The following is a 21,664-nucleotide window of genomic DNA, read 5'->3' as shown; positions in this document are numbered from 1 at the left end:
CACAGAATGAAGGAAGATCCATCTTCCTTCATTCTGTCCACATCCCAGCCAACCTAAGGAACGCATCTACATTAAAGATCTACATTCAGATCTTCAGATGCCTTCTTTGTCTCCTCCTACTCAGTGCTGTAGGGAAGAAAGCATCTTTGTCAATGGTAGCCAGATGGATCAAAACATGCCTTTCCCTGGCTTACAGCACAATAGTAACAAGATAATAATAACATTCTATTTATATACCGCCCTTGAGGACAATTTAACACCCACTAAGAGCAGTTTACCAAGTGTGTTGTTATTATTTTCAGGACAATCACTCTGTGAGGTGAGGGGTGGGGCTGAGAGAGCACTGAGGGAGCTGTGACTGACCCAAGGTCACCCAGCTGGCTTCAAGTGGAGGAGTGGGGAATCAAACCTGGCTCTCCATATTAGAGTCCTGCCGCTCTTAACCACTATACCAAACATGTTGTCCTCAAAGTTCACTGCTGCCCTCAAAGGTCACTAGCCATTCTGTGAGAGGTGCTGCTACTTCTGCAGCCCTCTCTGTCAGGGCATCCATTGCAGAAATCTGTAGGACAGCTAGTTGGGCTTCGGCCTGTGAAACGCTAGGTTATAGATACGTTTGCCTCGGGTGAGGTGGCGTTTGGCAGAAGAGTCCTCCAAAAGGTGGTTCCTCAGTAATTCCTCTCCTCAAAATTGTTTTCCCCTGGGATAATAGAGTTTCTCAATAGCCTTCCCCCACTGATGAAGATCGAAACATGGGATTGAAACATAGGATTTCTTCTCACCAGTGGATTGGAAGATATCCTTCCCCACTCTAGTTGGCAGAGGAGGTTGGGGAGAGTTTCAGAAGTTTGCCTATCCTATTCTTTAGGGTTACAGTTCTCCAGGGACAAGTTGATCATTATCTGTGATTGCTGTTCTAGAAGTGGATCTGTCTTCCTGAGATTCTTGGCGAGACATGAATGGGGGGGAGGGAGAGCATCTCCTCAGGACAGTGGAAGTCTTTGCAAAAAAAATTGCATATGCCATGCCCAAAGAGCAAGGAGGGGAGGCAGCCCACACAAGGACACCTTCCAATCCACCGATGAGAAGAAACCCTCACAATAAATCCAGTCTTTCGTTCTCTTGCACAAGCCCCATTCATTTCAATGGGGCATTCCTAGCGGATCGGGCCCGTGATGTTGATTGATCAGATTGTTTTGAGAGACAGTATTTAACCAAGTGTGCATTTTAAAAATTTGTCTTGCATTTTTTCCCCCCAGGCTCCATTAACTACTTTGTTAACATTATCATAGAATAAGAGCATAATCGAAAGGGGAGAAACTGATAGATGCCCGCAGACCTGGCTGGGTTTTGGGACAGGCCTTTCGTGACATTGTTGAATCCATTCTCGGATCTGAAGAATCTCCACAAAATTCTGGGACTCAAAGTAGCTTCCTTAAGCACCCTGTACCTCGGTCCTGGGTAAACAGCCAAGACCATCCCTCCGTTGATTATTGGCGCTAATTATCCCAATAGTTGAAGAAACGAGATTTTCCTGCTAGATCAAGTGGTCTTAAGTGCCTTAATCCCTCAAGTCGCCTCTTGCCTGTCTTACATCTGGCTGCAGCCTATCTGCATTCTTCTTGCTGGATGCAAGAAGGGCTGTAGCTAAGTGGCAAAATAGTCGAGTCCAGCACCTTTAACACTAACCAACTTTATTGTAGCATAAACTTTCGAGAACAACAGCTCTCTTTGTCAGATGCATCTGACGAAGAGAGCTGTGGCTCTCAAAAGCTTATGCTACAATAAAGTTGGTTAGTCTTAAAGGTGCAGGACTCTTTACTATTTTGCAACTACAGACTAACACAGCTAACTCCTCCGGATCTCTGTAGCTTAGTGGGAGAGCTTTGCACGCGTGAGGGATATTGCAGAGTAGAATCTTGGGAAGCAGGACCAAGAAAGATGTCGAAAAGTGGTGTCAAAAGATCAGAGTAAGATTCTGAGCCAGTATGAAGCATCCTGTATGGAGGTTGGAGGTATTCAGATGAAATGTGAGCAACGATGTACAGATATACTTAGGAGGCTTGGCCAGTAAATCTGTCTATGCATTTTTTAATCTTCCATGGAGCTCATAGCATCATATATGATTCTCCCTCTCCCCCATTTTGTCCTCACAACAGTCCTGTGAGGTTGGATAGGCTAAGACAGAATGACTGTCCTGAGGCCACCCAGCAGGCTTCATGTCTGAATGGGGAGTGGCTGAGCAATATTGCCCTTTCCGGTGTTGGGCTGGTGTTACGCATTGACTGGCCCAGGGCACCCAACCAGTGCTGCTGCACCGATTAGCCTCACTATGAGCATTTACAGCACCGTGGCCTCTGAGAAAGCTCCCGCGCAACACCACCTTGGCCGGAGGAGGCAACTTGCTTAGAGGCAGCATCCTTTGTGGCATTTATTTGATTGTGATGTCACAACATCGGTAGCCGCCATTTCCATGCGTGAGCAACACAGGATGAAGGTGTCTCATTTACCAAAGACGGGAGGCCGCCCTTGCTGCTCTGCAACACATTTCCGGCTTGCTGTGAAGTGTCTGGGTCCATTTTCTTCTTGCCAGGACCAGCGCTTTATTTAGCAGCAGCATCTCTTGCTGCTGTTCCAAAAGGAGTTTTTGCCTTCTGCCCTTGTCTGAATGTGCAGAGGGAAGACAGGTGTAAGGCACCGAGAGTCTTGAACTGGGGGCGCTAAAAGCAGGCCCCAGGGACTTTTCTCCTGGTGACTCTAAGGCAGCTTATAAGCAGAGGACATGACGGCTGGGTCTGAAGCCGTAGCAGAGGCCTTCCCGCTATCCCTGGCTGTGGTGCTGCATCTGGCTTCATTAAACCAGGTCTTTGGGCCCCTCGGTTTTACCAGCTGTGGGGTCCATAGAACAGCTCCCTGCAGAACTACCAATCTTCCTGTGGGCTGAGCCAACTGATTGCCTCTATCTGGCCGTTTCTGGCACATGAGGCTTGTATATTCAGTTTAAGACAGTGCACTTTAGTTTACTCCAAACCAGGCCTTTTTTTCAGCTGGAACGTGGGGGAACGGAGTTCTGGCACCTCTTGAAATTGGTCACATGGCGGGTGGCCCCGCCCCATGATCTCCAGACAGAGGGGAGTTGAGATTGCCCTCCGTGCCACTGGCGTGGAGGGCAATCTAAACTCCCCTCTATCTGGAGATCAGGGGGCGGGGCCACCGGCCATGTGACCATTTTCGCCAAGGGCAATTGAAACTTTAAAAAACTCCCCCCTTGTTCCAGCTGACCCAGAGTGACATCATTGTGCGGTCCTGGGAGTATGTGCGCACTCTGTGCACGAACATGTGGTACCAGGGGCACCACCTCCTGCCAGGAGTTGCCCCATGTGCTGACAACCCACCGAGTTCCACCACCTCTTTTCCCAGAAAAAAAGCCCTGCTCCAAACTAACCTTCTGCAATGCCTAAAATGTTGGTGAGGGATTGTGAAAGGCACTCGAGGAACACAGAAGGACTCCTTGAGGGGAGAGAGAGGGCGCTGGGCAGTCAAAGTGGAAATGCTCAGCGATGTCAGTGATCAGCCCCACCTAACGCACCCACTTAGTGCCAGCAGAAGGGCAGGGGGTTTGCATCTTTGCAGGGTGGGAGGAGGGGAGGAGGAAGGAAGATTTCCTGGTGCAATTTGAAGAGTGTGTAGCCGTGGGCCAGCACATTGGAGAAGAAGCCCGGTAACCTTTCCGGTGTTCCTCTTTTTAAAAAAGGCATGGTGAAGTAAGCGTTTCTTGGCTGGAATTGCATGGGAAGGAATCCACGTTTTCTTTAAAAATAAATCTAAACAAAAGCAAACTCTTCTTTTAAAAATAAAAAAAGCATGTACAAAATTGTGCAGGCATTTGGGGAAGAGGCTATTTCTGCAGTGCCAAGAAAAACACCCCCCTGCTTGTTTTCTGTGTCTGGGGAAGGTGTGATCTTGCTGCCGGCACCTGCCTTCTCTCCGAGGGCGTCCTCAGTTGTGAATGGAACATGGGTGGTTGGGGGATCTGTGCGACGCACAGTAGGATGGGCTTTCATGTCTCTCCACCGACCACCTCTTGGGAATTTCACTAGGCTTGACTCTGGCCAGCCTGTTTTTGAAACCTGCAGGGGGGACAGCTGCTAGGGGTGTACTTTGGAGACAACTGATGGGCAGTTTGTTCGTGGCGGGTTGAAAGTATTTCATGAAATAACATAACCCATAGTTAAGATACGGAATTTACCGCTGCAAAATGTGGTCGTGGGTGAATTTTATAAGTTTGAGTTTCCAATTGATAGAGGATAGGTCCGTCAACAGCTATGAGCCATTAATAGTTCATTTGAGCTTCCGTGTTCCAAGGAAATGCAATATATTAATTTCTAGGGGACAGAGTGTTGACATTTTGCTCTGCTTTTGTGCATCTTGGAAGCATTTGGTTGACTGCTATTGAAGACTGAATTATGCATTTAGCTGAAACTTTAATCCAATCCAAGTAATTATGGTCTTGTGTTGTTCTGGTGGGTGTGGTCTGGTTCAGGGCAGTGATGAACAAGGAAAGGTTCATGCACCCCCCTGCATGAACTGATTCCCCCCCCATTTTTGAGACAAACTATAGTTGGCTATAACATTCAAACCAACCACTTACAATTTGTACTTGCCCTCCATGCCATTAGTTAGCTAATTTGGAGCCAATAGGAAATGATGGTTTGCCTTGAAACATGAACGGGGGAGGGAATCACAAGATTAAGGGGGGGGGGTAAGAGAGAGCAGGCCAGGGTGAGGATTGTTTGGTGTTGTGTGTCTGAACCAGCCTGCTGTGGTCTTCTGCTACTAAAGGACGTGATCACTAAAATTGATATCAGAATTGACCCTAAGAATTATGTAGGAGGAGAAGGAAAAGCTCTCCATCCCCCCCCCCCTTTTTTTTTGCATCACAAAACAGCCAAAGTGACTACATATCATTTTGTTTTTTCAGATGAAGATTCCGATTCCTATTTCCCTCGTTACTCCTTTTATGAAGACAGTAAGTAGCTGATGTCCGAGCACTAAAACAGCACTCTATTAAATGTTGAGGATGATGTAATTGCACAAAAGACAAAGTTTAGAGGGACTGCCAAGTACATCCCCTGGCAAAATCATAGTGTTTTCAGAATGCAAAAGCCACCAAGCATTTACAGTATTGGCTGCTTCCACACACATTGGATAATCCACTTCCAATACTCTTTAGTAAACATTTGAAACTGATTTTCCATGTGTGGAACAAAAAATCCACTTCAAAAGGATTGCGAAAGTGCATTGAAAGTACATTATTCAACGTGTGTGGAAGTGGCCATTGTCTCATGTTGTTCTGATTCCAAACTTTTCATGACTTTACAAAAACACTCCCCTTTGCAGCGAGAGGTCCAACTTCGGTGCCCCGTTCCAAAAGCGAGAATACCACCATTGACTCGGAGAAGGTGGTCAAGAGATCGGCCACTCTGCCGTTGCCAACACGTTCCTCATCTCTGAAATCCAGTCCGGAGAGGTAATGCATTTTTTGAAGAAAGGTTTGAGACATTACCAAGTCTACAATAATTATATAATTGCTTTTTCTTGCTATTAATATCATACTTTCCCCCATTATTTACAAGCATTCACGAACACACTAGACCTAAACACAATTACTTGGAAATAAGTCCCATTGATTTAAATGAAAGTTACAGCCAAGCGTAAGCATGTCCCCTTAAGATGTAAACTCCATTACAATTACCTGTTTTCTTTCTCACAACAGCCCTTTGAGGTGTGCCCAGTGCAAACCATCTTAGTTTTAAGTAACCAGCATCTTCAACAGAGCCCCAGAACTACTGTAGCCAATATTGGACAGGTCATCTATATGTCCCTGCCAGGCCACTCCAGCTAGGAAAGACCCTGTGAGAAAGGAGAGGTGATTCTTTACTGTGGATGTGCATACCAAGTACAAGGCAGTTTTGCGGCTCAGAAGTTCCAGCAAGTTTTAAATTACTTTTAAATTAAATTAAAAGCAGTGACAAAGTAGGCAAAGGAATCCTATTTGTAGAACAGCTGTTATTTGGGGTCCCTAACCCCAGCAAAATCCAGAATGTAGAGGAGCTCTGAGGAAGTCTAGAATAGATTATCTCTTTCCGTGGAAGGAAAGAGTCAGTTTATACAGCAGACTGTACTGGTAGCAACGGTCTGGATTCTCTTTCCCAGGAATGACTGGGAGCCTCCAGACAAAAAGGTGGACACGCGGAAGTACCGTGCGGAACCCAAAAGCATCTATGAATACCAGCCGGGAAAGTCCTCTGTTCTGAACAATGAAAAACTGGTAATGTGGATTTTGTCCTATCCGGTGCTTTTTCCTTCTTCTGTGCTGCTGGCTTGCTTTAACGGAGTTAGGTTTTGGAATTTCTGTCTCAGTTACGTTTAACATCTTTAATATCCCGAGTCTTGTCAAAACAGCAGGCAGACCAGCCAAAAGTCTTTTCCCTTGTGAACGTTTTGTGTGTTGAGTGTGGTTCGCTCGCCTAGTATGTAATCCATGTTTGACATCACAGCCTGCTGGATGGTGGGGTTGTTTTCTGTAGGCTTGAGGTGGCTGCGAAACGTACAGCAAACGGTGAGGTCTGGATCCTTCAAGTTGTCTTTAAGTCAGGCAGGTACTGGAAGTTTCAGACTTGGTTGGGCCTTTCTCTTGCAGCCATAGCTCAGTGGCGAAGTGCCTGTGTTGCATTTAGAAGATCCCCAGTCCGGTCTCTGGCATCTTCAGAGCCCAGAGGGCAGGGCTGGGAGCATGCTTTATAGCCGGGCAGATAGGCCTGTGGGATGCCTAGCTTTAAGACGACTCCTTGTATTTTTTTAAAGCATTGTAAAGATTTTATTTCCCCCCCCCATCCTTTAGACAGATGTCTGTTGAAAAAAGAATGTGTTAAACTGTAGCTGTAGTTGCTGCTGCTTTCTAGGAAGTGTGTGAGTGGAGACTTAAAACTGGGGAAACAGGAGCAGAATTCTGAACTTCTCCCCTGCCCGCACGTTCTCTCTGGCCTTCTCGTACTGAAAGTAATCCAGCTGGGAGAAAAATGTCTGAGAGCCAAGCTACAAGTGATGAATTGCACTTGCCTGGCAAGCGAACAGACTCACGTGTATTCCTCCCTGTTCACTTGCCATTCACTCCAAGTGGAGCGCAAGTGAATGGCAAGTGAACAGGGAGGAATACACGGGAGTCTGTTCACTTGCCAGGGAAGTGTCATTCGTCACGTGTAGCTTGGCTCTGAGAAGCAGCTGTTGGGGGCTGCTTCCCAGTTGGCGGAACTGTCCGCCCTTCCTGTTCTTGAAGTGGACCCTCACTTTTATCAGAGACTTCCACAATTCATGCTATAAGGAATAAATAAATCTTTGGTTTGGCCGTTCTGTATGAGTAATATCCATAAATATCTAGTGCGGTGATTTTTTTTTTTTAATCAGACCAATTTTTTCTTGTTGGACAATGATGTTGGGGAAAGGCAGCCAGTTCTTAGAGCTAAACTGCACGAGACGAATTATACAAGGACGCTCAAGTGGAAGGAGATGCCATGTTAGCCAGGAAACGTAATTTCACCTCTCTCTACAGAGCGAGCAAAGATAGTTCCTCAGAGGGTTTGTTAATAATTGACAAAGCCTTCGGGGAGGTAAAGAGGAATTTAACAAACCTTCTGAGGAGCAATCTTTGCTGGCTCTGTAGAGAGAGGTGAAATTTAGACTACACTTCCCGACTAACGTTATGTCTCCCTTCACTTGAGCGTCCTTGTGTAATTCATCTCGTGTAGTTTAGCTCTGAGTTTCATAGAGTTACAGATACAGCTCTTGCTTACAGATATTTTTATGACGGGATGCGGTTGTGTCTTTTGTTGATCACAGGAAAAGGGAGGGCTAGAACAGACCCCGCTCTGTTACTCCTCCCCCCTCAGTTGGAAAGCTTTCAGATTCTGCAAGGTAGATTTTTGATTGGTTTAAGGGTCTTTTTAACTTATTTAACTTCATAGTCAAATATGCTGATATTCTTACCTGCTTTGACGACGTGAGACTTGTTGTGTCGAAATAATATACTTTCTTAACTTCAAAGTTCAACTTTCAGATAGCAAAAATTAAAATACATATGCTAAGGTAGCATGGGGCAGTTTGCTGCTTTCTCTGAAGTACTGAGTATGTTTATACTGTTCCGTGTAGAAATCTTAAGGCATTTGTTGTTTCAGTTTCCTTGAATATGCCAAAGTACAATTTTATGTCCTAAGTTATCAATGATTTAAAGCAGCACGTTGATAGGAAAACCAGTAGGGGAAGTGTGCAACTTCGAGGATTACTAGCACGGAATGGAAGATGGAGACAAAAGTTATCTAATACCAGAGAGCATGAGAGTGTAGTCCTAAACAGATTTACACCTCTTAAAGTCCATGTAAGTCAATGGGCCTAGAAGGCTGTAATGCTGCTTAGGATCGCATTGTGAATCTGTGTTACAAAACGTGTCTGGTTTTATTATATCACTGAGTTTAGTGAAGAGGTTGAGAATGCTTGGTTAGACGTTCTGCCAGTCCTCATGCTGCTCCAACTCCTGGAGTTTTCTGGGGAAAGGGAATAGTAGTGGAACCCATTTTCAATCAATAGAAATCTGCCTGAAGCTTTCAGGAGTTGGCCAGTCAGCCCAGGTGGAGAGTAGGCCCAGCCTATCTTGCACTTATTACTTAGCGGCCTTGTTAAACCTTTTACTCATAGTAGGTTCTTGATATTTAAGATTTATTTGTGTCAGCTTAACAGAAAACAAAATAAATGTTTAGACAATTTAATTTCAGTACATTTTAATTCTGTTTTAATAAAGTATTTGTGTATGCATGCACATTTGTGTGCGCGCATGCACCCATGCACACGCATGTGTGTGTTCATGGCACATTGTCCTAGTCTGGATTATGTTAGATTGATATTGGTGGCCTCCTGCTGTCTGTTGAAACCAACTTGACTTCTTCTGGAATTAAAATTCCATTCCTGCCTGTATTTGCTGCCAGAACTGCCATTATCTCTAGAGCATTTTTTCTTGAGGTTGTGGGTATTTTAATCCAAGAGCCAGGGCATTCAGACATGTTGAAATTGTCATTCCAGGTATCTTAATTCAAGTTCAAGTTAGCCTTTATTGGCATGTAGCAGCAATTCAAGTTATCCACTTACAAAAAAGAAAGAACAAAGTTAAAAGAATACTGCGTTACAAATACATAAATACATTTAGAACTTATTTCCGTGATCCTTTGACGCAACTTCAAAGCAGAATGGAGAAACTTAGCCACCTTCTCGGTGACATCATGAAAGGAATCATTCAACAGTCTATAGACTTTGAGCGAGTCAGAGCAATCCATCATGCTAGCTAAAACAGATTTTAAGTATGTTTGACATATACCAGCGTACAAATGACAGTGCAAAAGGACATGTGTAATTGACTCGACACATTTTTGTTCACACAAACAGCATCTAGCTGTATAGTCTATCCTGTTAAATCTGCCATGTAGAATGGCCAAAGGCATAGCATTGCACCTGGCCAAAGAAAAAATGCTCTACGAAGTTGTGGCACCTGCAGGGAAGATAAATATGGAGCCATCCTCCCTACAGTGAGAGGGACTTCTAAGCTCAGGGGAGAGCAGGTTTTAGTAGCCAGGCCATATAACTTCTGGCGCTCAATATCTAGAAACCTACTCTTAATTTGATGAAATGCAGTGTTTGATGTTAACATAGACAGTGAGTTCACAGATATACCCATGCCTTCCATTTTTTCCACAATACACACTGACCAGTTTGACACATTGGACTCTGAAAGCATTTGATATATTAAGCTCCCAGGGTCAGAATTATAATGTAACCGTAGCCAGTATTTAAATGTCATAAGCCATGCCCTCGTTTCCACTAAAATTAAACCAGTTTCTAAGCAAATAACTGCATATGGAACACACTTCGGTAGGCCCAGGGTTTTTCGCAGAAATTTAGATTGGACACGTTCGATGACCCAGTCAAAGGCCCTAATCCAAATCGGAATACCGTACAATAGTTGTGGAATCACTTTGGACTTAAAAATTTTGGAAGCAGCTGGTACAAATTGATTACCTCTGGAGTAAAAAAAAAAGTGCTATAGCTGAAGTACTAATGTCAGCTGTCTTCGCTGCAGACTTGCGGTGGGTGGACCAAGTCGCATTATATTGAAAATAGATACCTAGGTATTTGTAATATTTAACTTGTTCTATCTCCTTCCCATCCATGGCCCATTTATATGGTCTCCAAGTTTTAGAAAAGACTATGACTTTTGACTTGTCATAGTTCAGCTGAAGCTTGTTTTTAGCAAAAAAGTCGATACAGCGAGTCAGCAAGCGTCTGAAGTCAATTCTAGAGCAAGACAGCAAAACTGTGTCATCAGCGTATAGAAGCAGAGGCACGTGGATCACACCAAGTTTTGGGCTATGACAGTCAGCACCAGATAGGTGATCAGCAAGGTCACTGAGAAAAAGATTAAATAAAAAGGGAGCTAAAATACAACCTTGTTTGACACCCTTGTCAACGGGAATCTTTGAAGTCAGTGTGCCTGCTAATGAGCACTTAATCTGGCAGGTATTAGAAGTATATAATTTCTTAATAAGCATAAGAAGTCTTTTGTCCATATTTAACTGATCTAATTTAGTCCAAAGAAGATCCCTGAGTCAAACGCTCCCTTTAAGTCCAGGAAGGCCACAAATAATTTCAGATTAGTTCTCATGGTGTACTTATTAATTAAATGGGATAGGGTGATACAGTGGTCAAACGTGGTCTTCCCTTTACAAAAGCCCAGCTGTTCAGGGCCTAAAATACGCTTCTGTGTCATCCAGAAATTAAGCTTGGCCAATAAATGCTTAGTGTATAGCTTACCCATTATGGAGAGTAGGCTAATTGGCCTATAATTGGCAGGGTTAGTATGGTCGTCCTTTTTATATAACGGAGCCACTATTGTGTTCAGCCATACCGTAGGAATTATGCCTGCTCTGTCTACTATTCTAAACAGAGATGCAAGGGGGGCAGCCCACCAGTCCGGGTCTAATTTTAAAATTTCAGAGGGGATGGCATCAGGGCCAGGTACCTTTCCCGATTTCAGTTGCAGGATTAATTCTTTGATTTCCTCTGGTGCCACCGGTGGCCAGTCAGGTAAATCAATTAAAGAAGACTCAGATGGATCAGCAACACAAATTTGCTCTTGAAAGAATAAGGTTGAGAAATACTGGAACCAGACATAGGAGGAAATGGCAGACATAGAAGGATCATCAGCACGAAATGCCCCCGAGACTATAGCCCAGAATTTTTTTGAGTTCTTTAAGGTCGAAGCATAATATAGTTCATTCCATTGAGTCATCTTAATTCTAGGATAAAAATCCTAGGCACTCAAAAGGTATGTAGGTGTGTGTGTGTGTACACAGATATCCCTATCAATTCACCCTTGGTTTTTACAAAACAAAAGCATTTGGCTTCCAAGCCTGACGTTTTGTGTCCTGAATAGAGAGGCACAAACCAAAATACGAACCAAAATTCGTGACGAACCAGGCTGGTTCATTGTTCATGAACCAGTGGTTCGTCAGTTCCCGTTTCTGATGAACCACCACACACTTTAGGCTGGTTCATTTGGTTTGTTTTTGGTTTGTCACTGCAGACAGCCTGGTGCTGATCAATCAGTTTCCTAGGCAACAGGGATGGACTTCCTGCAGACTTTCTGCTGACCCGGAAGTGACAGTTTTCTTTTTTTTTTTTTTGAAAAATTTTTATTGGGTTAGAATCCATTATTTCCACATTTACATTCAATTTTCCCCAATTTTTTCATCTCTAACCCCCTCCCTTTCCCCCCCCTTTTTGTTGACTTCCAACAGCTTTCCAACCCTTTGTCCCCTTTCCCTTACTTTTATTAGCTTCCTCTATCTAAAACAAATATATATTCTCCATTATTCTAAGCAGTACATCCTTAACTATTTTTAACATTATATGCCCAAACTGTAAGCCTTTGTTTCCATCTTAGATAAACAATTTATCCCAATTTTTCAATTTCAGGTATTTCTATATATCATAAACCATATAGATCATACATTCGTTTATATCAAACAATTTGACTTATTCTCTATATATATTACTCATTCTATCTTTTTATAATAGTTCTATATATCTCTCCTCACGTAATCAATCAATTTGACCCATCTATATCTTCAGACATTCAGTTTGGTACAAAACTTGTCAGAAAAAAAAGAAAATATTGTTAGTTAATCGCTCCTTATATTTAGTCCTTATAATTAATTATTTTCTCTATGTTCTGTTTGTTAACCTATATATATCTATATATATGTCAATCTATTAATCTGACTGCTTATTAATTCACATTTATCTCTTCTCCCCCCGGTAAAGTCTCCCCCCTCTACTTCAATACTTCAGTAGTTCTCAAACTGCCACAGTTTTCCTCCCACCTCCCATTTCTTCTCCAGGTATTGTTTCAGCTTCTCCCAGTCTGTGTTGAACTGCCCTGAGTCCAGATCTCTCAATTTTCTTGTCATCTTGTCCATTTCAGCCATATACAGCAATTTGTAAGTCCAATCTTCAATAGTTGGCACTTCTTGTACTTTCCATTTTTGCGCATACAAAAGTCTAGCTGCTGCTGTCATATAAAATATCAACGTCCTGTGTTGGGCTGGAATTCCCTCCATTCCCAAGTTCAGTAGCAGGAGTTCTGGGTTCTTATTAATTTGAAATTGTAAAATTTCACTCATTTCTCTTATTATTTCCCCCCAGTACTGCCTGGCTACCTCATACGACCACCACATATGATAGAGGGAGCCCTCATGCTTCTTACATTTCCAGCATTTATTAGAAGTATTCAAATTCCCTAGCGCAATCTTCTTTGGTGTCATGTACCAACGATAGATCATTTTATAAATGTTCTCTTTGATATTAATACATGTCGTTGTCTTCATTGTAGTTTTCCACAAGTATTCCCATGCCTCCATTGTTATTTCTTTATTAAAGTTTATAGCCCATTTCACCATTTGTGTTTTAACTATCTCATCCTCGGTATACCACTTCAACAGTACTTGGTATACCTTGGATATTCTTTTCTTATCTTCTTTAAGAAGGGTCTGCTCTAGTTCCGAATTCTCTATTCGTATACCTCCCTTTACAGAGTCCGAATTATATAAGTCTCTGATCTGTCTATACTGGAACCAATCGTAGTTAGGTGATAGTTCCTCTTGTGTCTTTATTCTAAGTTTGGATGCTTCAGTTTTAGTTATTTCTTTATACGTTAAACATTGTTGTTCATTATCAACAGCTCTCGGGTCTATCACCTCATATGGAACCACCCACAAAGGGGTTCCTTCTTGTAGATAAATTCTGTACTTCTTCCAGATTGTGTATAGACTTCTCCGAACAAAGTGATGCAGGAACATCGAGTTGACCTTTACTTTGTCATGCCATAAATATGCGTGCCATCCAAATATTTTTTTATATCCCTCTAGGGCTAATAGTTTCTTGTTCTTTAATGTCATCCATTCTTTCAACCAAACTAGGCAGATTGCATCATGATAAAGTCTCAGATTGGGCAGTTGCATTCCGCCTCTTTCCTTTGCATCTTGTAAAACTTTCACTTTCACTCGAGGCTTCTTGCCTGCCCAAACAAAATCTGATATTTTCCTCTGCCATTTTTCAAATTGTTTGGAGTCTCTGATGATTGGTATTGTCTGTAGCAAAAACAGTTTTCTGACCTGGATGTGACATTTTCATGAACCAAACGAACTGGTTCGCAGACCGAGGACAGGTTCGTTAAAGTTCGTGGTACATGAAATTTGATGAACCATGAACCACATGGTTCGTTTTCTTTCTGGTTAGTGCCCATCTCTAGTCCTGAATCAAACATGAGGGCAGTGATTCTGTGTGCCTCAAACAGGTTTGGTGATATTTATAGAAAATACAGATTGTAAACAGAGTAAGGATATTTGCCATATTTTGGAAGTCTAGTGAATGCCGCTTATGTCCCTTGACCCAAGTGTAATATTTAGTGTAAAGCTGTAGTAAACTTCAGTCCACTAAAAGTAAAGGATCAACCCATTTAAATATGTTTGAAACCATTTATTGAATGATTCCATATTGGCACGATCATAAAAAGATCCAGCTTGTTGAACATAGATGTGAAAGCGATTTTTTTTTCTTGGCAATTCTATTCCTGTTCTGTCTCATTTCTCCTCTTGGTTCCTAGAGCCCATTTCATCAGCTCTTTCTAAAAAACGTTCTGACTGGGTGGAGACGTGTGTGTGTACATGTAACAGAGAAAAAAACTGCAAACAATGGTATCAAAAAGCCATGAAATCCAAGTCCCTGAGACATTTCTGTGCAAAGCTCAAATGTATACAAGACAAGTTCAGTAGCCAGTCACATTTATGGATTATATTCATTTAGGTTTAGTTTTCCATTGCCAAGTATTGCTGGTTATTTGACCTTCGCACAGAAATATTTGAGAATGAAGCCCTCTGTAAGCATTTTCATAGCGTCTGTAAATACATAGGAAGGGAGCAAGATTGCAAGTGTATGCACATTAGGGTTGCCAGCCTCCAGGGGGGGGGGCCTGGAGCTCTCCCAGAATTACAACTCATCTCCAGACTACAGAGATCAGTTCCCCGGAGAAAATTGCTGATTTGGAGGGTGGTCTCTATGTCATTATACCCAGCTAAGGTCCTCCCCTCCCCAAACCCCACCCTCTCCAGGCTCCACCCCCCAAACCTCTAGGAATTTTCCAATCCAGAGCTAGCAATCCTAATGTACATGCAAGTATATGCACGTGGGGTCTTCTGTATGATCAGGAGTGCTTCAAAAAGCAGGGTCCAAATTTCATGAAAGACGCATGCGTGTTCATCTTGCTGCAAAAGTGTGCGTCAGAGGCGGGGCCAGTGGGTACGCTCTTGCTTTTTAATGTCTGCGTAATCCTTGCATTTCATAGCCTTTTGATCAACTGAGCTGCAGTCCACAAAAGATTGTGCCTCAGTAAGTCTCCTTTTCCTGTTTGTTGCAGCAGACTGACACACTAGCCCCTTCTGGAATCCTTCTTTGCTTTGTTCCGCTACTTGCGTTGGAACTTAACATTACGCGTGTATTGAATGTCAGCGAGCTAACAAAGCGTCGTGTCTCTGTGTCCATTCTCTTTAGTGAGAACGTGCTGGGCAACCTGCTCTCTCAGACTGTGTTTCCTGTGACTGAGGATTCCGCTCTTCCCTCTGTTTGCTGTTTATGAAGCAGGGTTTCTCACATATCCATGTGCTGTTAAAGATGCTGTGTTCTGTGGGGATGTGTGGCGGTGGTAGGAGGGGCAGGGAACAGGCCAAAGGAGACCTTCCAACCTGCAGCTTCTTCTTGGAGAATGGCATTCCACAACTGGAGAGCTAGGCATCACGAATGCTTGAGCAAGAGGACTAGACTTTGTCCACATGTTATATTTCTTCAAGTGAACGTCCGTGCCATTGGGGTCTCCCTGCTATTGTTGGCCACACGTTCTGCTTTTTATACAGCTCAGCAGAAATTTTATTTTGATCACTTTCCTTCCAATGGACTATTGCCACTAGTGAAGAGGAGGGTCTGGCATTGACTTACTGCTTACCACGTATCTTGCCATACTCAGGCACTTCATTGTCTCTACGGTTCTGTCTGTAATGCTGCTTTGGGCCTCCTCCATACATGGAAGACTTGGGCCATTTTCGCACTGCTTACCGGCCACGGAACATGGTGCCAAGCTCCTGGAACGACGGCGTCTTCTGTTCTCGCGCAAAATCGCACCAGGAAGATGCTGTCGTTCCGGGAGCTTGGCGCCATGTTCCGTGGCCAGTAAGCAGTGTGAAATCGGCCATGTTCATGACTTCAAAGGGGAAAGAAGACAATCTGCAGTCATCCTAGAAAAAGGAAAGGAACAAGTCCAGAGAAGTGCTGCCAATGCTGAATTGGGGGTCTTTAGTTCTTCTAGAATTGCAAGTGATCCCTCAACTGCAGTTCCCCTGTAGAAAGTGGCAGCTTCGGAGGGCGGGCTTTATGGCTGGTCCCACATCCCCACTGAGCCCCGCCCCCCTTCAAACTCTACCCTCTCCAAGCTCCACCCCAAATCTCCAGGGATTTCCCATCCAAGAGTTTAGCAAGCCTACAAAGAGCCCAGGAGCATGCATGTATATGCAACCCTTTATTTTCTTCCAACGAATGGCAGGTGCTAATTTCTGTGAGAGATGTTAAACGGGTGCCCTTGGATTCGCCATTGAGATGGGGGCTATATCTGCCCAGTGTGTTTCTGTGTGCAGAAACACTCCCTGTACCCTTCCTCCTCACAAGTTCCTCTGTTAGTGCTAATATTTCTATAAGAGACCCTGAATTATTTATATACCGGACTTTTGCCTTTGGTGGTCTGAACTGGTGGCTTCAGCAAGTGGGAGAGTTTATACACTATACATGGAATGTTTGCGGGAGACACTTTATTACAGTAAAAAAACTGGTGATCACCCGGCACATGGTCAGCTGAAAGGGCCTCTAATGTAGCAATACTTTTTTATTCCAGGGTAATCTCCCGCTCTCCTCTTACTCCTCTGAGTTTGTGTCAGTCCACTGGAAATATCCCAGAAATATAACATTGGAAAAGCCTTTAATTCCTTGTTTATTCCACGTCTCCATTTACTGTGTACAGAGCTTTCTTTGTGGCTGTTCTCTCAAAGATGGGATACAGGCTGCTCTCTGAACGTCGAGGAAACCTTTGCGGGGGGGGGGGGGAATACAAAATGCAGCATCTTAACAGTTCTTTCCTCTGTATTCTTTGCATAATGTTGTCTTTCTCTTTCTTCCATTCCCGTACCATCGCTTCCTTTAGACTCTGGATATAAGCCCAGAAGAGATAGATTTAAAGAATGAACCTTGGTATAAATTCTTTTCGGAATTGGAGTTTGGGAAGCCGGTAAGTTTGACAGCCGCAACCATCAGTGAATAAGCCGTCCTCACACACACGTGGCTGTATATGTGGCTGTGATCCTAAGACATATCAATGAAACCTTTGCCCCCCCCCTTTTTTAAAGCAGTGGAAGACGGTTCTTTATCTGGATGTCAAAACATTGAAACGTGGCTAATGTTTCATGGCCACTTGTAGGTGACTGTGGCTACAATTCATTGGAAACCTGTGGGCCAATTAGTCGATTATGGTATGTGGAGGGTTGCTTTTTGGAGTTCAGTTTGCTCTTTTAATTAAAGAGAAATGTTTCCAGGATCTTTTAAAACTTTTCCCATTATTCCCCCCCCCCGTCCCGCTCTCTAACAAGAACAAAGATGGCTATAATCTGTCATGCTGAAGGACTTCAGTTTGGGAGAGCCTCTGTCCTTTCACCCTCCAGCCCTTGGTTTTGTTGATTAATCCCAAACAGTCCGTATCATTTGCTCGGCCGTCCTTGTTCTCATCTCTGAGCACTGCCACCTTCCTCCCGGGAGCGCTTCTCTGATGAAGTTGCAGCTGTGCATTAAATTCCCCTGTTTTCCTTCAAGTAGATTCCAGTTACAAGAGCCACTTGAAGGACACCTCTCATATCTTAGGCGTACAATGTCCAACCTGGGCCCGCATGTCCTCTGGGAATGGAATCTGAAGGCTGATTCCATCGCAGTACTTTTCTAGGTATCGTGCATAATATATTGCATGCACCCTAGCAGTAATGGTGTAGAAGGGAGCATTGTGGTGGGTGCACGAATTTACTTTTCACATTGCTCTAAGCTGCTCTTAAATAATGAGCAAGCAACATTGGTTTTGCCTGATCATATTTTATTTTTATTTATTATTTCGATTTATAAGCCGCCCATCCTCAGGGGCTCTGGGCAGTGAACAACAGTTAAAATCAATAAAAACAAAAAACAATAATTCTAAAATCAACATACAATAAGCCATAATAAAATAAATTAACCAAATACATTAAGGTGCAATGGTGGGGAGAACCTCCCACCCCAAAGGTGGGAGGCCGACATGGCACTGCCCCCTTCAACCACTGAACGCCTGGCGTAGCAGCTCTGTCTTACAGGCCTGGCGGAATGATAATATGTCCTGCTGGGCCCAGGTCTCCATTGACAGAGCGTTCCACCAGGCTGGGGCCAGGACTGAAAAGGCCGTGGCCCTGGTTGAAGCGAGGCGGGCTTCCTTAGGACCGGGGACCACCAGTAAACATTTATCCGCTGATCGAAGTGGTCTCCGGCATCTTGAGGGAGGAACGGCATCCCATTCACTTTCTATGACTTACAGTATCCTATTTTAGAAGCTGAAGACTGAGTGTAGGTGAGTGGATATTCTAGAGGGTTGGAGGAGTGTGCAGGGTGGGCAACGTCTGGTCTAGGAAAGGATGGAAAGGAAAGCAGGCAAGTGAAGAGACGGAGTTGTTAGGGGTTTTGAAGAGGTGACAAGTTATGGCTAGAAATAGGTGCTTGGACAGATAGGGGCAAGGGAAGCAAGTTTGCATTGATGTCTAGGGCTTCAGGAGAAACCACAGTTTAGTTTGGGTTTATTCTGGAGGAAACAAGGTGCAGCGTGGAATGTAATGCAACAACCTGGGGGGAGAGAGGAGTAATTTGCAAATGACAAATCTGTGTACAGGCATTAGGCCATCTAGCCTTTCCCTGGAATATACATGCACAGCCAAACCTCAGCATAGATAGAGCCTATGCAAATACAAACCATACCAACATTAAGTTGTTAGATCCGTAGGAGTTAGCCATACCAGTCTGTAGTTGCAAACCTGTAAAGAGTTCCAATAGCACCTTTAAGACTAACCAACTTGATTGTAGCATAAGCTTTCAAGAACCACAGCTCTCTTTGTCAGACGACGAAGAGAGCTGTGGTTCTCGAAAGCTTCTGCTACAATCAAGTTGGTTTTGCAGCATTAAGTTGAACCCTAATGCTTATACATTGGCAGGGAGGTGAAATCCAGTTCCCTGTGCACGTTGCCTGTGTGGCTGGGACTGCAGAAACAAAGGAAGCCTGTAAAAACGTTTAGCTTTGTACAAGCAGGCAGCCCTTGCCAATGCGTAGCTCTTGAAGATCGGGATAGCTTTCGAGCAGGGGTCTTCCATGCAGTCTTGACAAACGACACAGCAGGAAACTGCCTGAGTGCAGATCAGCAGCAGCCGTGCTTCCTTGGTAGTCCTGTCTTTTACAGACTTGTGTCTCTGCTGGGCAGGATGTGCACAGCTGTGACGGCCTCAGAAACTAAGGGCAGGTTTTTTATGGGAGTGAAGCCAGGTCGCTGGGAGCGCTCGAGTGAACTGCCCTCTACAGCTGTCATTGCTGACTGCGCATTATTCTCTGTGCATGTGCAAGCGGCCATACATCACAATCAGTTCTGGTTTCTGGGCAGAACTTATTGGCAGATGTGCAGGGTGAACGTAGCTCATTTTTTTTTTTGCACAAACACACAATTTTTCATTTTGTCAGAGCAGGAGGGGGGGGTGCGGTTTAGTGAACCCCGTGGCCTATAACAAGAGGCTTTACCAGGGCTTTTTTTTCTGGGAAAAGAGGTGGTGGAACTCAGTGGGTTGCCCTCGGAGAAAATGGTCCCATGGCTGGTGGCCCCGCCCCCTGATCTCCAGACAGAGGGGAGTTTAGATTGCCCTCCGCGCCACTCAGCAGCACAGAGGGCAATCTAAACACCCCTCTGTCTGGAGATCAGGGGGCGGGGCCACCAGCCATGGGACCATTTCCAAGGGGTTCTGGAACTCTGTTCCACCGCGTTCCTGCTGAAAAAAACACCCTTGTCTTTAATAGGCAGAATGCCGGTGTGCCTTACACACTTTCTGATTTCACATTCATTTTAGGTACCATTTGATATTGTGACTGAAGAGGTTCCCCCGATTTACATTGATTTTGTGTTTGTGTGATGTGCCGTCAAGTCGCTTTTGACTTACGGCAATCCTATGAATGCAATCCTTCAAAACATCCTATCATTAACTGCCTTGCTCAGGTCTTAAAAGCTGAAGGCCAGAGCAAACGTTCCCAAAGAGAAGACCTTGGTCCATATAGGGAATGAAGGAGCTTGAGTCTCTCAGGCACTCTTTGATTTGCAGTTAAAATTTTCCCATGTGCTGTTCCTTGCTAATTGCCTCTCTTATTAGGGATTTGCAATGCAGTATCCAAATCTAGAACTGGCTTGGGTCTGGGCTTTTCTCTAGTTCAGTGTTCCATGGGTCTAAATTAGTTTCCCCTAAGTTAATTCCACCTTCTGTCCCCTCAAAAGATCAATAACTAGCCCCAACGGTGAAATGAATAACACTGCATTTTCATTGCCCCGCACTGCCAACTCTGGGAGCTCAGCCCTTTCTGAACATGGTACGTATGAAAGATTTCAAAAGAGTTGGGGAATTTTTTTAAAAAAAAGACGAACCTGCCTTTTAATTTGTTTTTAAAACCTTGTAATGTTCTTTATTTTTGAGAAGGTGAATGAGCAAAGAGTTTTTTAAAAAATTAATTTGCTTCCGTTTCTTTACTTTAAAAATAATTGTGTTTTGAATGCTTTTACTTCCAAAATATTCCTTTGTGAAGCAGCGGGTCCCTGAAAGCAAAATGGAAGCAAGCCCCGCTCAACAGTGCATGCCCCCTCCACTCCCCCCTCCCCATAATCTTCTGTGTTTGTGCAATAGCAGATTGAAACCCACCCTTCTTTCTTTTCCTCCTTCAATTTTATTTCTGACGTTGATGCCGTTTCCCTTAATGTATTCCCCCTCTGTTCTAATCCAGTTTCCATATTCTCTGTGATGTCTTTCCTTATCTTCATTTCCTCATTTCCTCCTCTGCTTTCCATCAGCCTCCAAAAAAGATATGGGATTATACTCCTGGAGAGTGCTCTATCCTTACTAGAGAGGATAGAAAGGTAATTCAAACATACGTTGTACTATGGTGTGTGTGTGCGTGTGTGTAGTGTTGGCTTTCAGTCTCTAGCAATGTGTAGAGTTTGAGAGTGCGAATAATCATTTGACTTTGATTCAGGCTGAGCTCATTATACAGTGACGTGGGGTTGTAAAGAGACTTAAAACCATTTTGTGCAAAAACGCATCCGATCGCGGCAGCTTCTTTGCGCTCAGTGCTAATTGTACTAATGAGAGTTTACAGCAATGCGACACGTGTGACTGCCTTTTTCAATGATTTTAGAAGACGTATTTCTGACTTAACACTTAAGATCTTAACAAATTCAGCAGTGAATCTAAACCGGAAGGAATCTGTAGGTTTGAATATTGAAAGGAACTGGATACTATCTTTAAGAATAGAAGGCTCTGTGTTGTTGTTGTTTTCCAAAATTAACCTTTCTTTGTTTTCCCTAACCCTAAGCATTATTTTCCTCTTCCTCTTCTTCCTTCTTTAACCAGACTGATCTAGAAAAAGACCTCTACCTCTACCAGACTGAGTTAGAGGCAGATATAGAAAAGATGGAGAAGCTTTATAAAGCGCCCGATAAAAAGCCACCGAAGGTACTTTCTCTTTCATTTCCTGCTGCCAGTTCCTGCTCACAGCTGTAATCTGTTGGTGGATGATTATAAATCTAGGCTGTGATAAGTAACAGTGTTTCCACCCCTCTGCTGGCTGAGTTCTATTAGTTAGAACCAGGGCTTTTTT

The 21,664-nt window shown here is 43.7% G+C and overlaps 1 protein-coding gene across 5 annotated transcripts in view; it reads left to right on the top strand.

Annotated features, from left to right (window-relative positions):
• The window catches only part of SORBS1 (sorbin and SH3 domain containing 1), a 115,726-nt gene that overhangs the window by 56,427 nt on the left and 37,635 nt on the right, over nt 1–21,664 (top strand). For all 5 annotated transcript variants that reach the window (XM_054984096.1, XM_054984092.1, XM_054984095.1 and 2 more), the window contains 6 exons: nt 4,982–5,029; nt 5,401–5,530; nt 6,217–6,331; nt 16,904–16,987; nt 20,859–20,924; nt 21,418–21,519. In XM_054984096.1, the coding sequence (XP_054840071.1) occupies nt 4,982–5,029; nt 5,401–5,530; nt 6,217–6,331; nt 16,904–16,987; nt 20,859–20,924; nt 21,418–21,519 (545 nt within the window). The remainder of the gene's footprint in view (nt 1–4,981; nt 5,030–5,400; nt 5,531–6,216; nt 6,332–16,903; nt 16,988–20,858; nt 20,925–21,417; nt 21,520–21,664) is intronic.

This window comes from Eublepharis macularius, chromosome 6 (genome assembly GCF_028583425.1).
Source record: "Eublepharis macularius isolate TG4126 chromosome 6, MPM_Emac_v1.0, whole genome shotgun sequence".
Lineage (NCBI taxonomy): Eukaryota > Metazoa > Chordata > Lepidosauria > Squamata > Eublepharidae > Eublepharis > Eublepharis macularius.
This window is presented reverse-complemented; position numbering and strand designations above follow the sequence as displayed.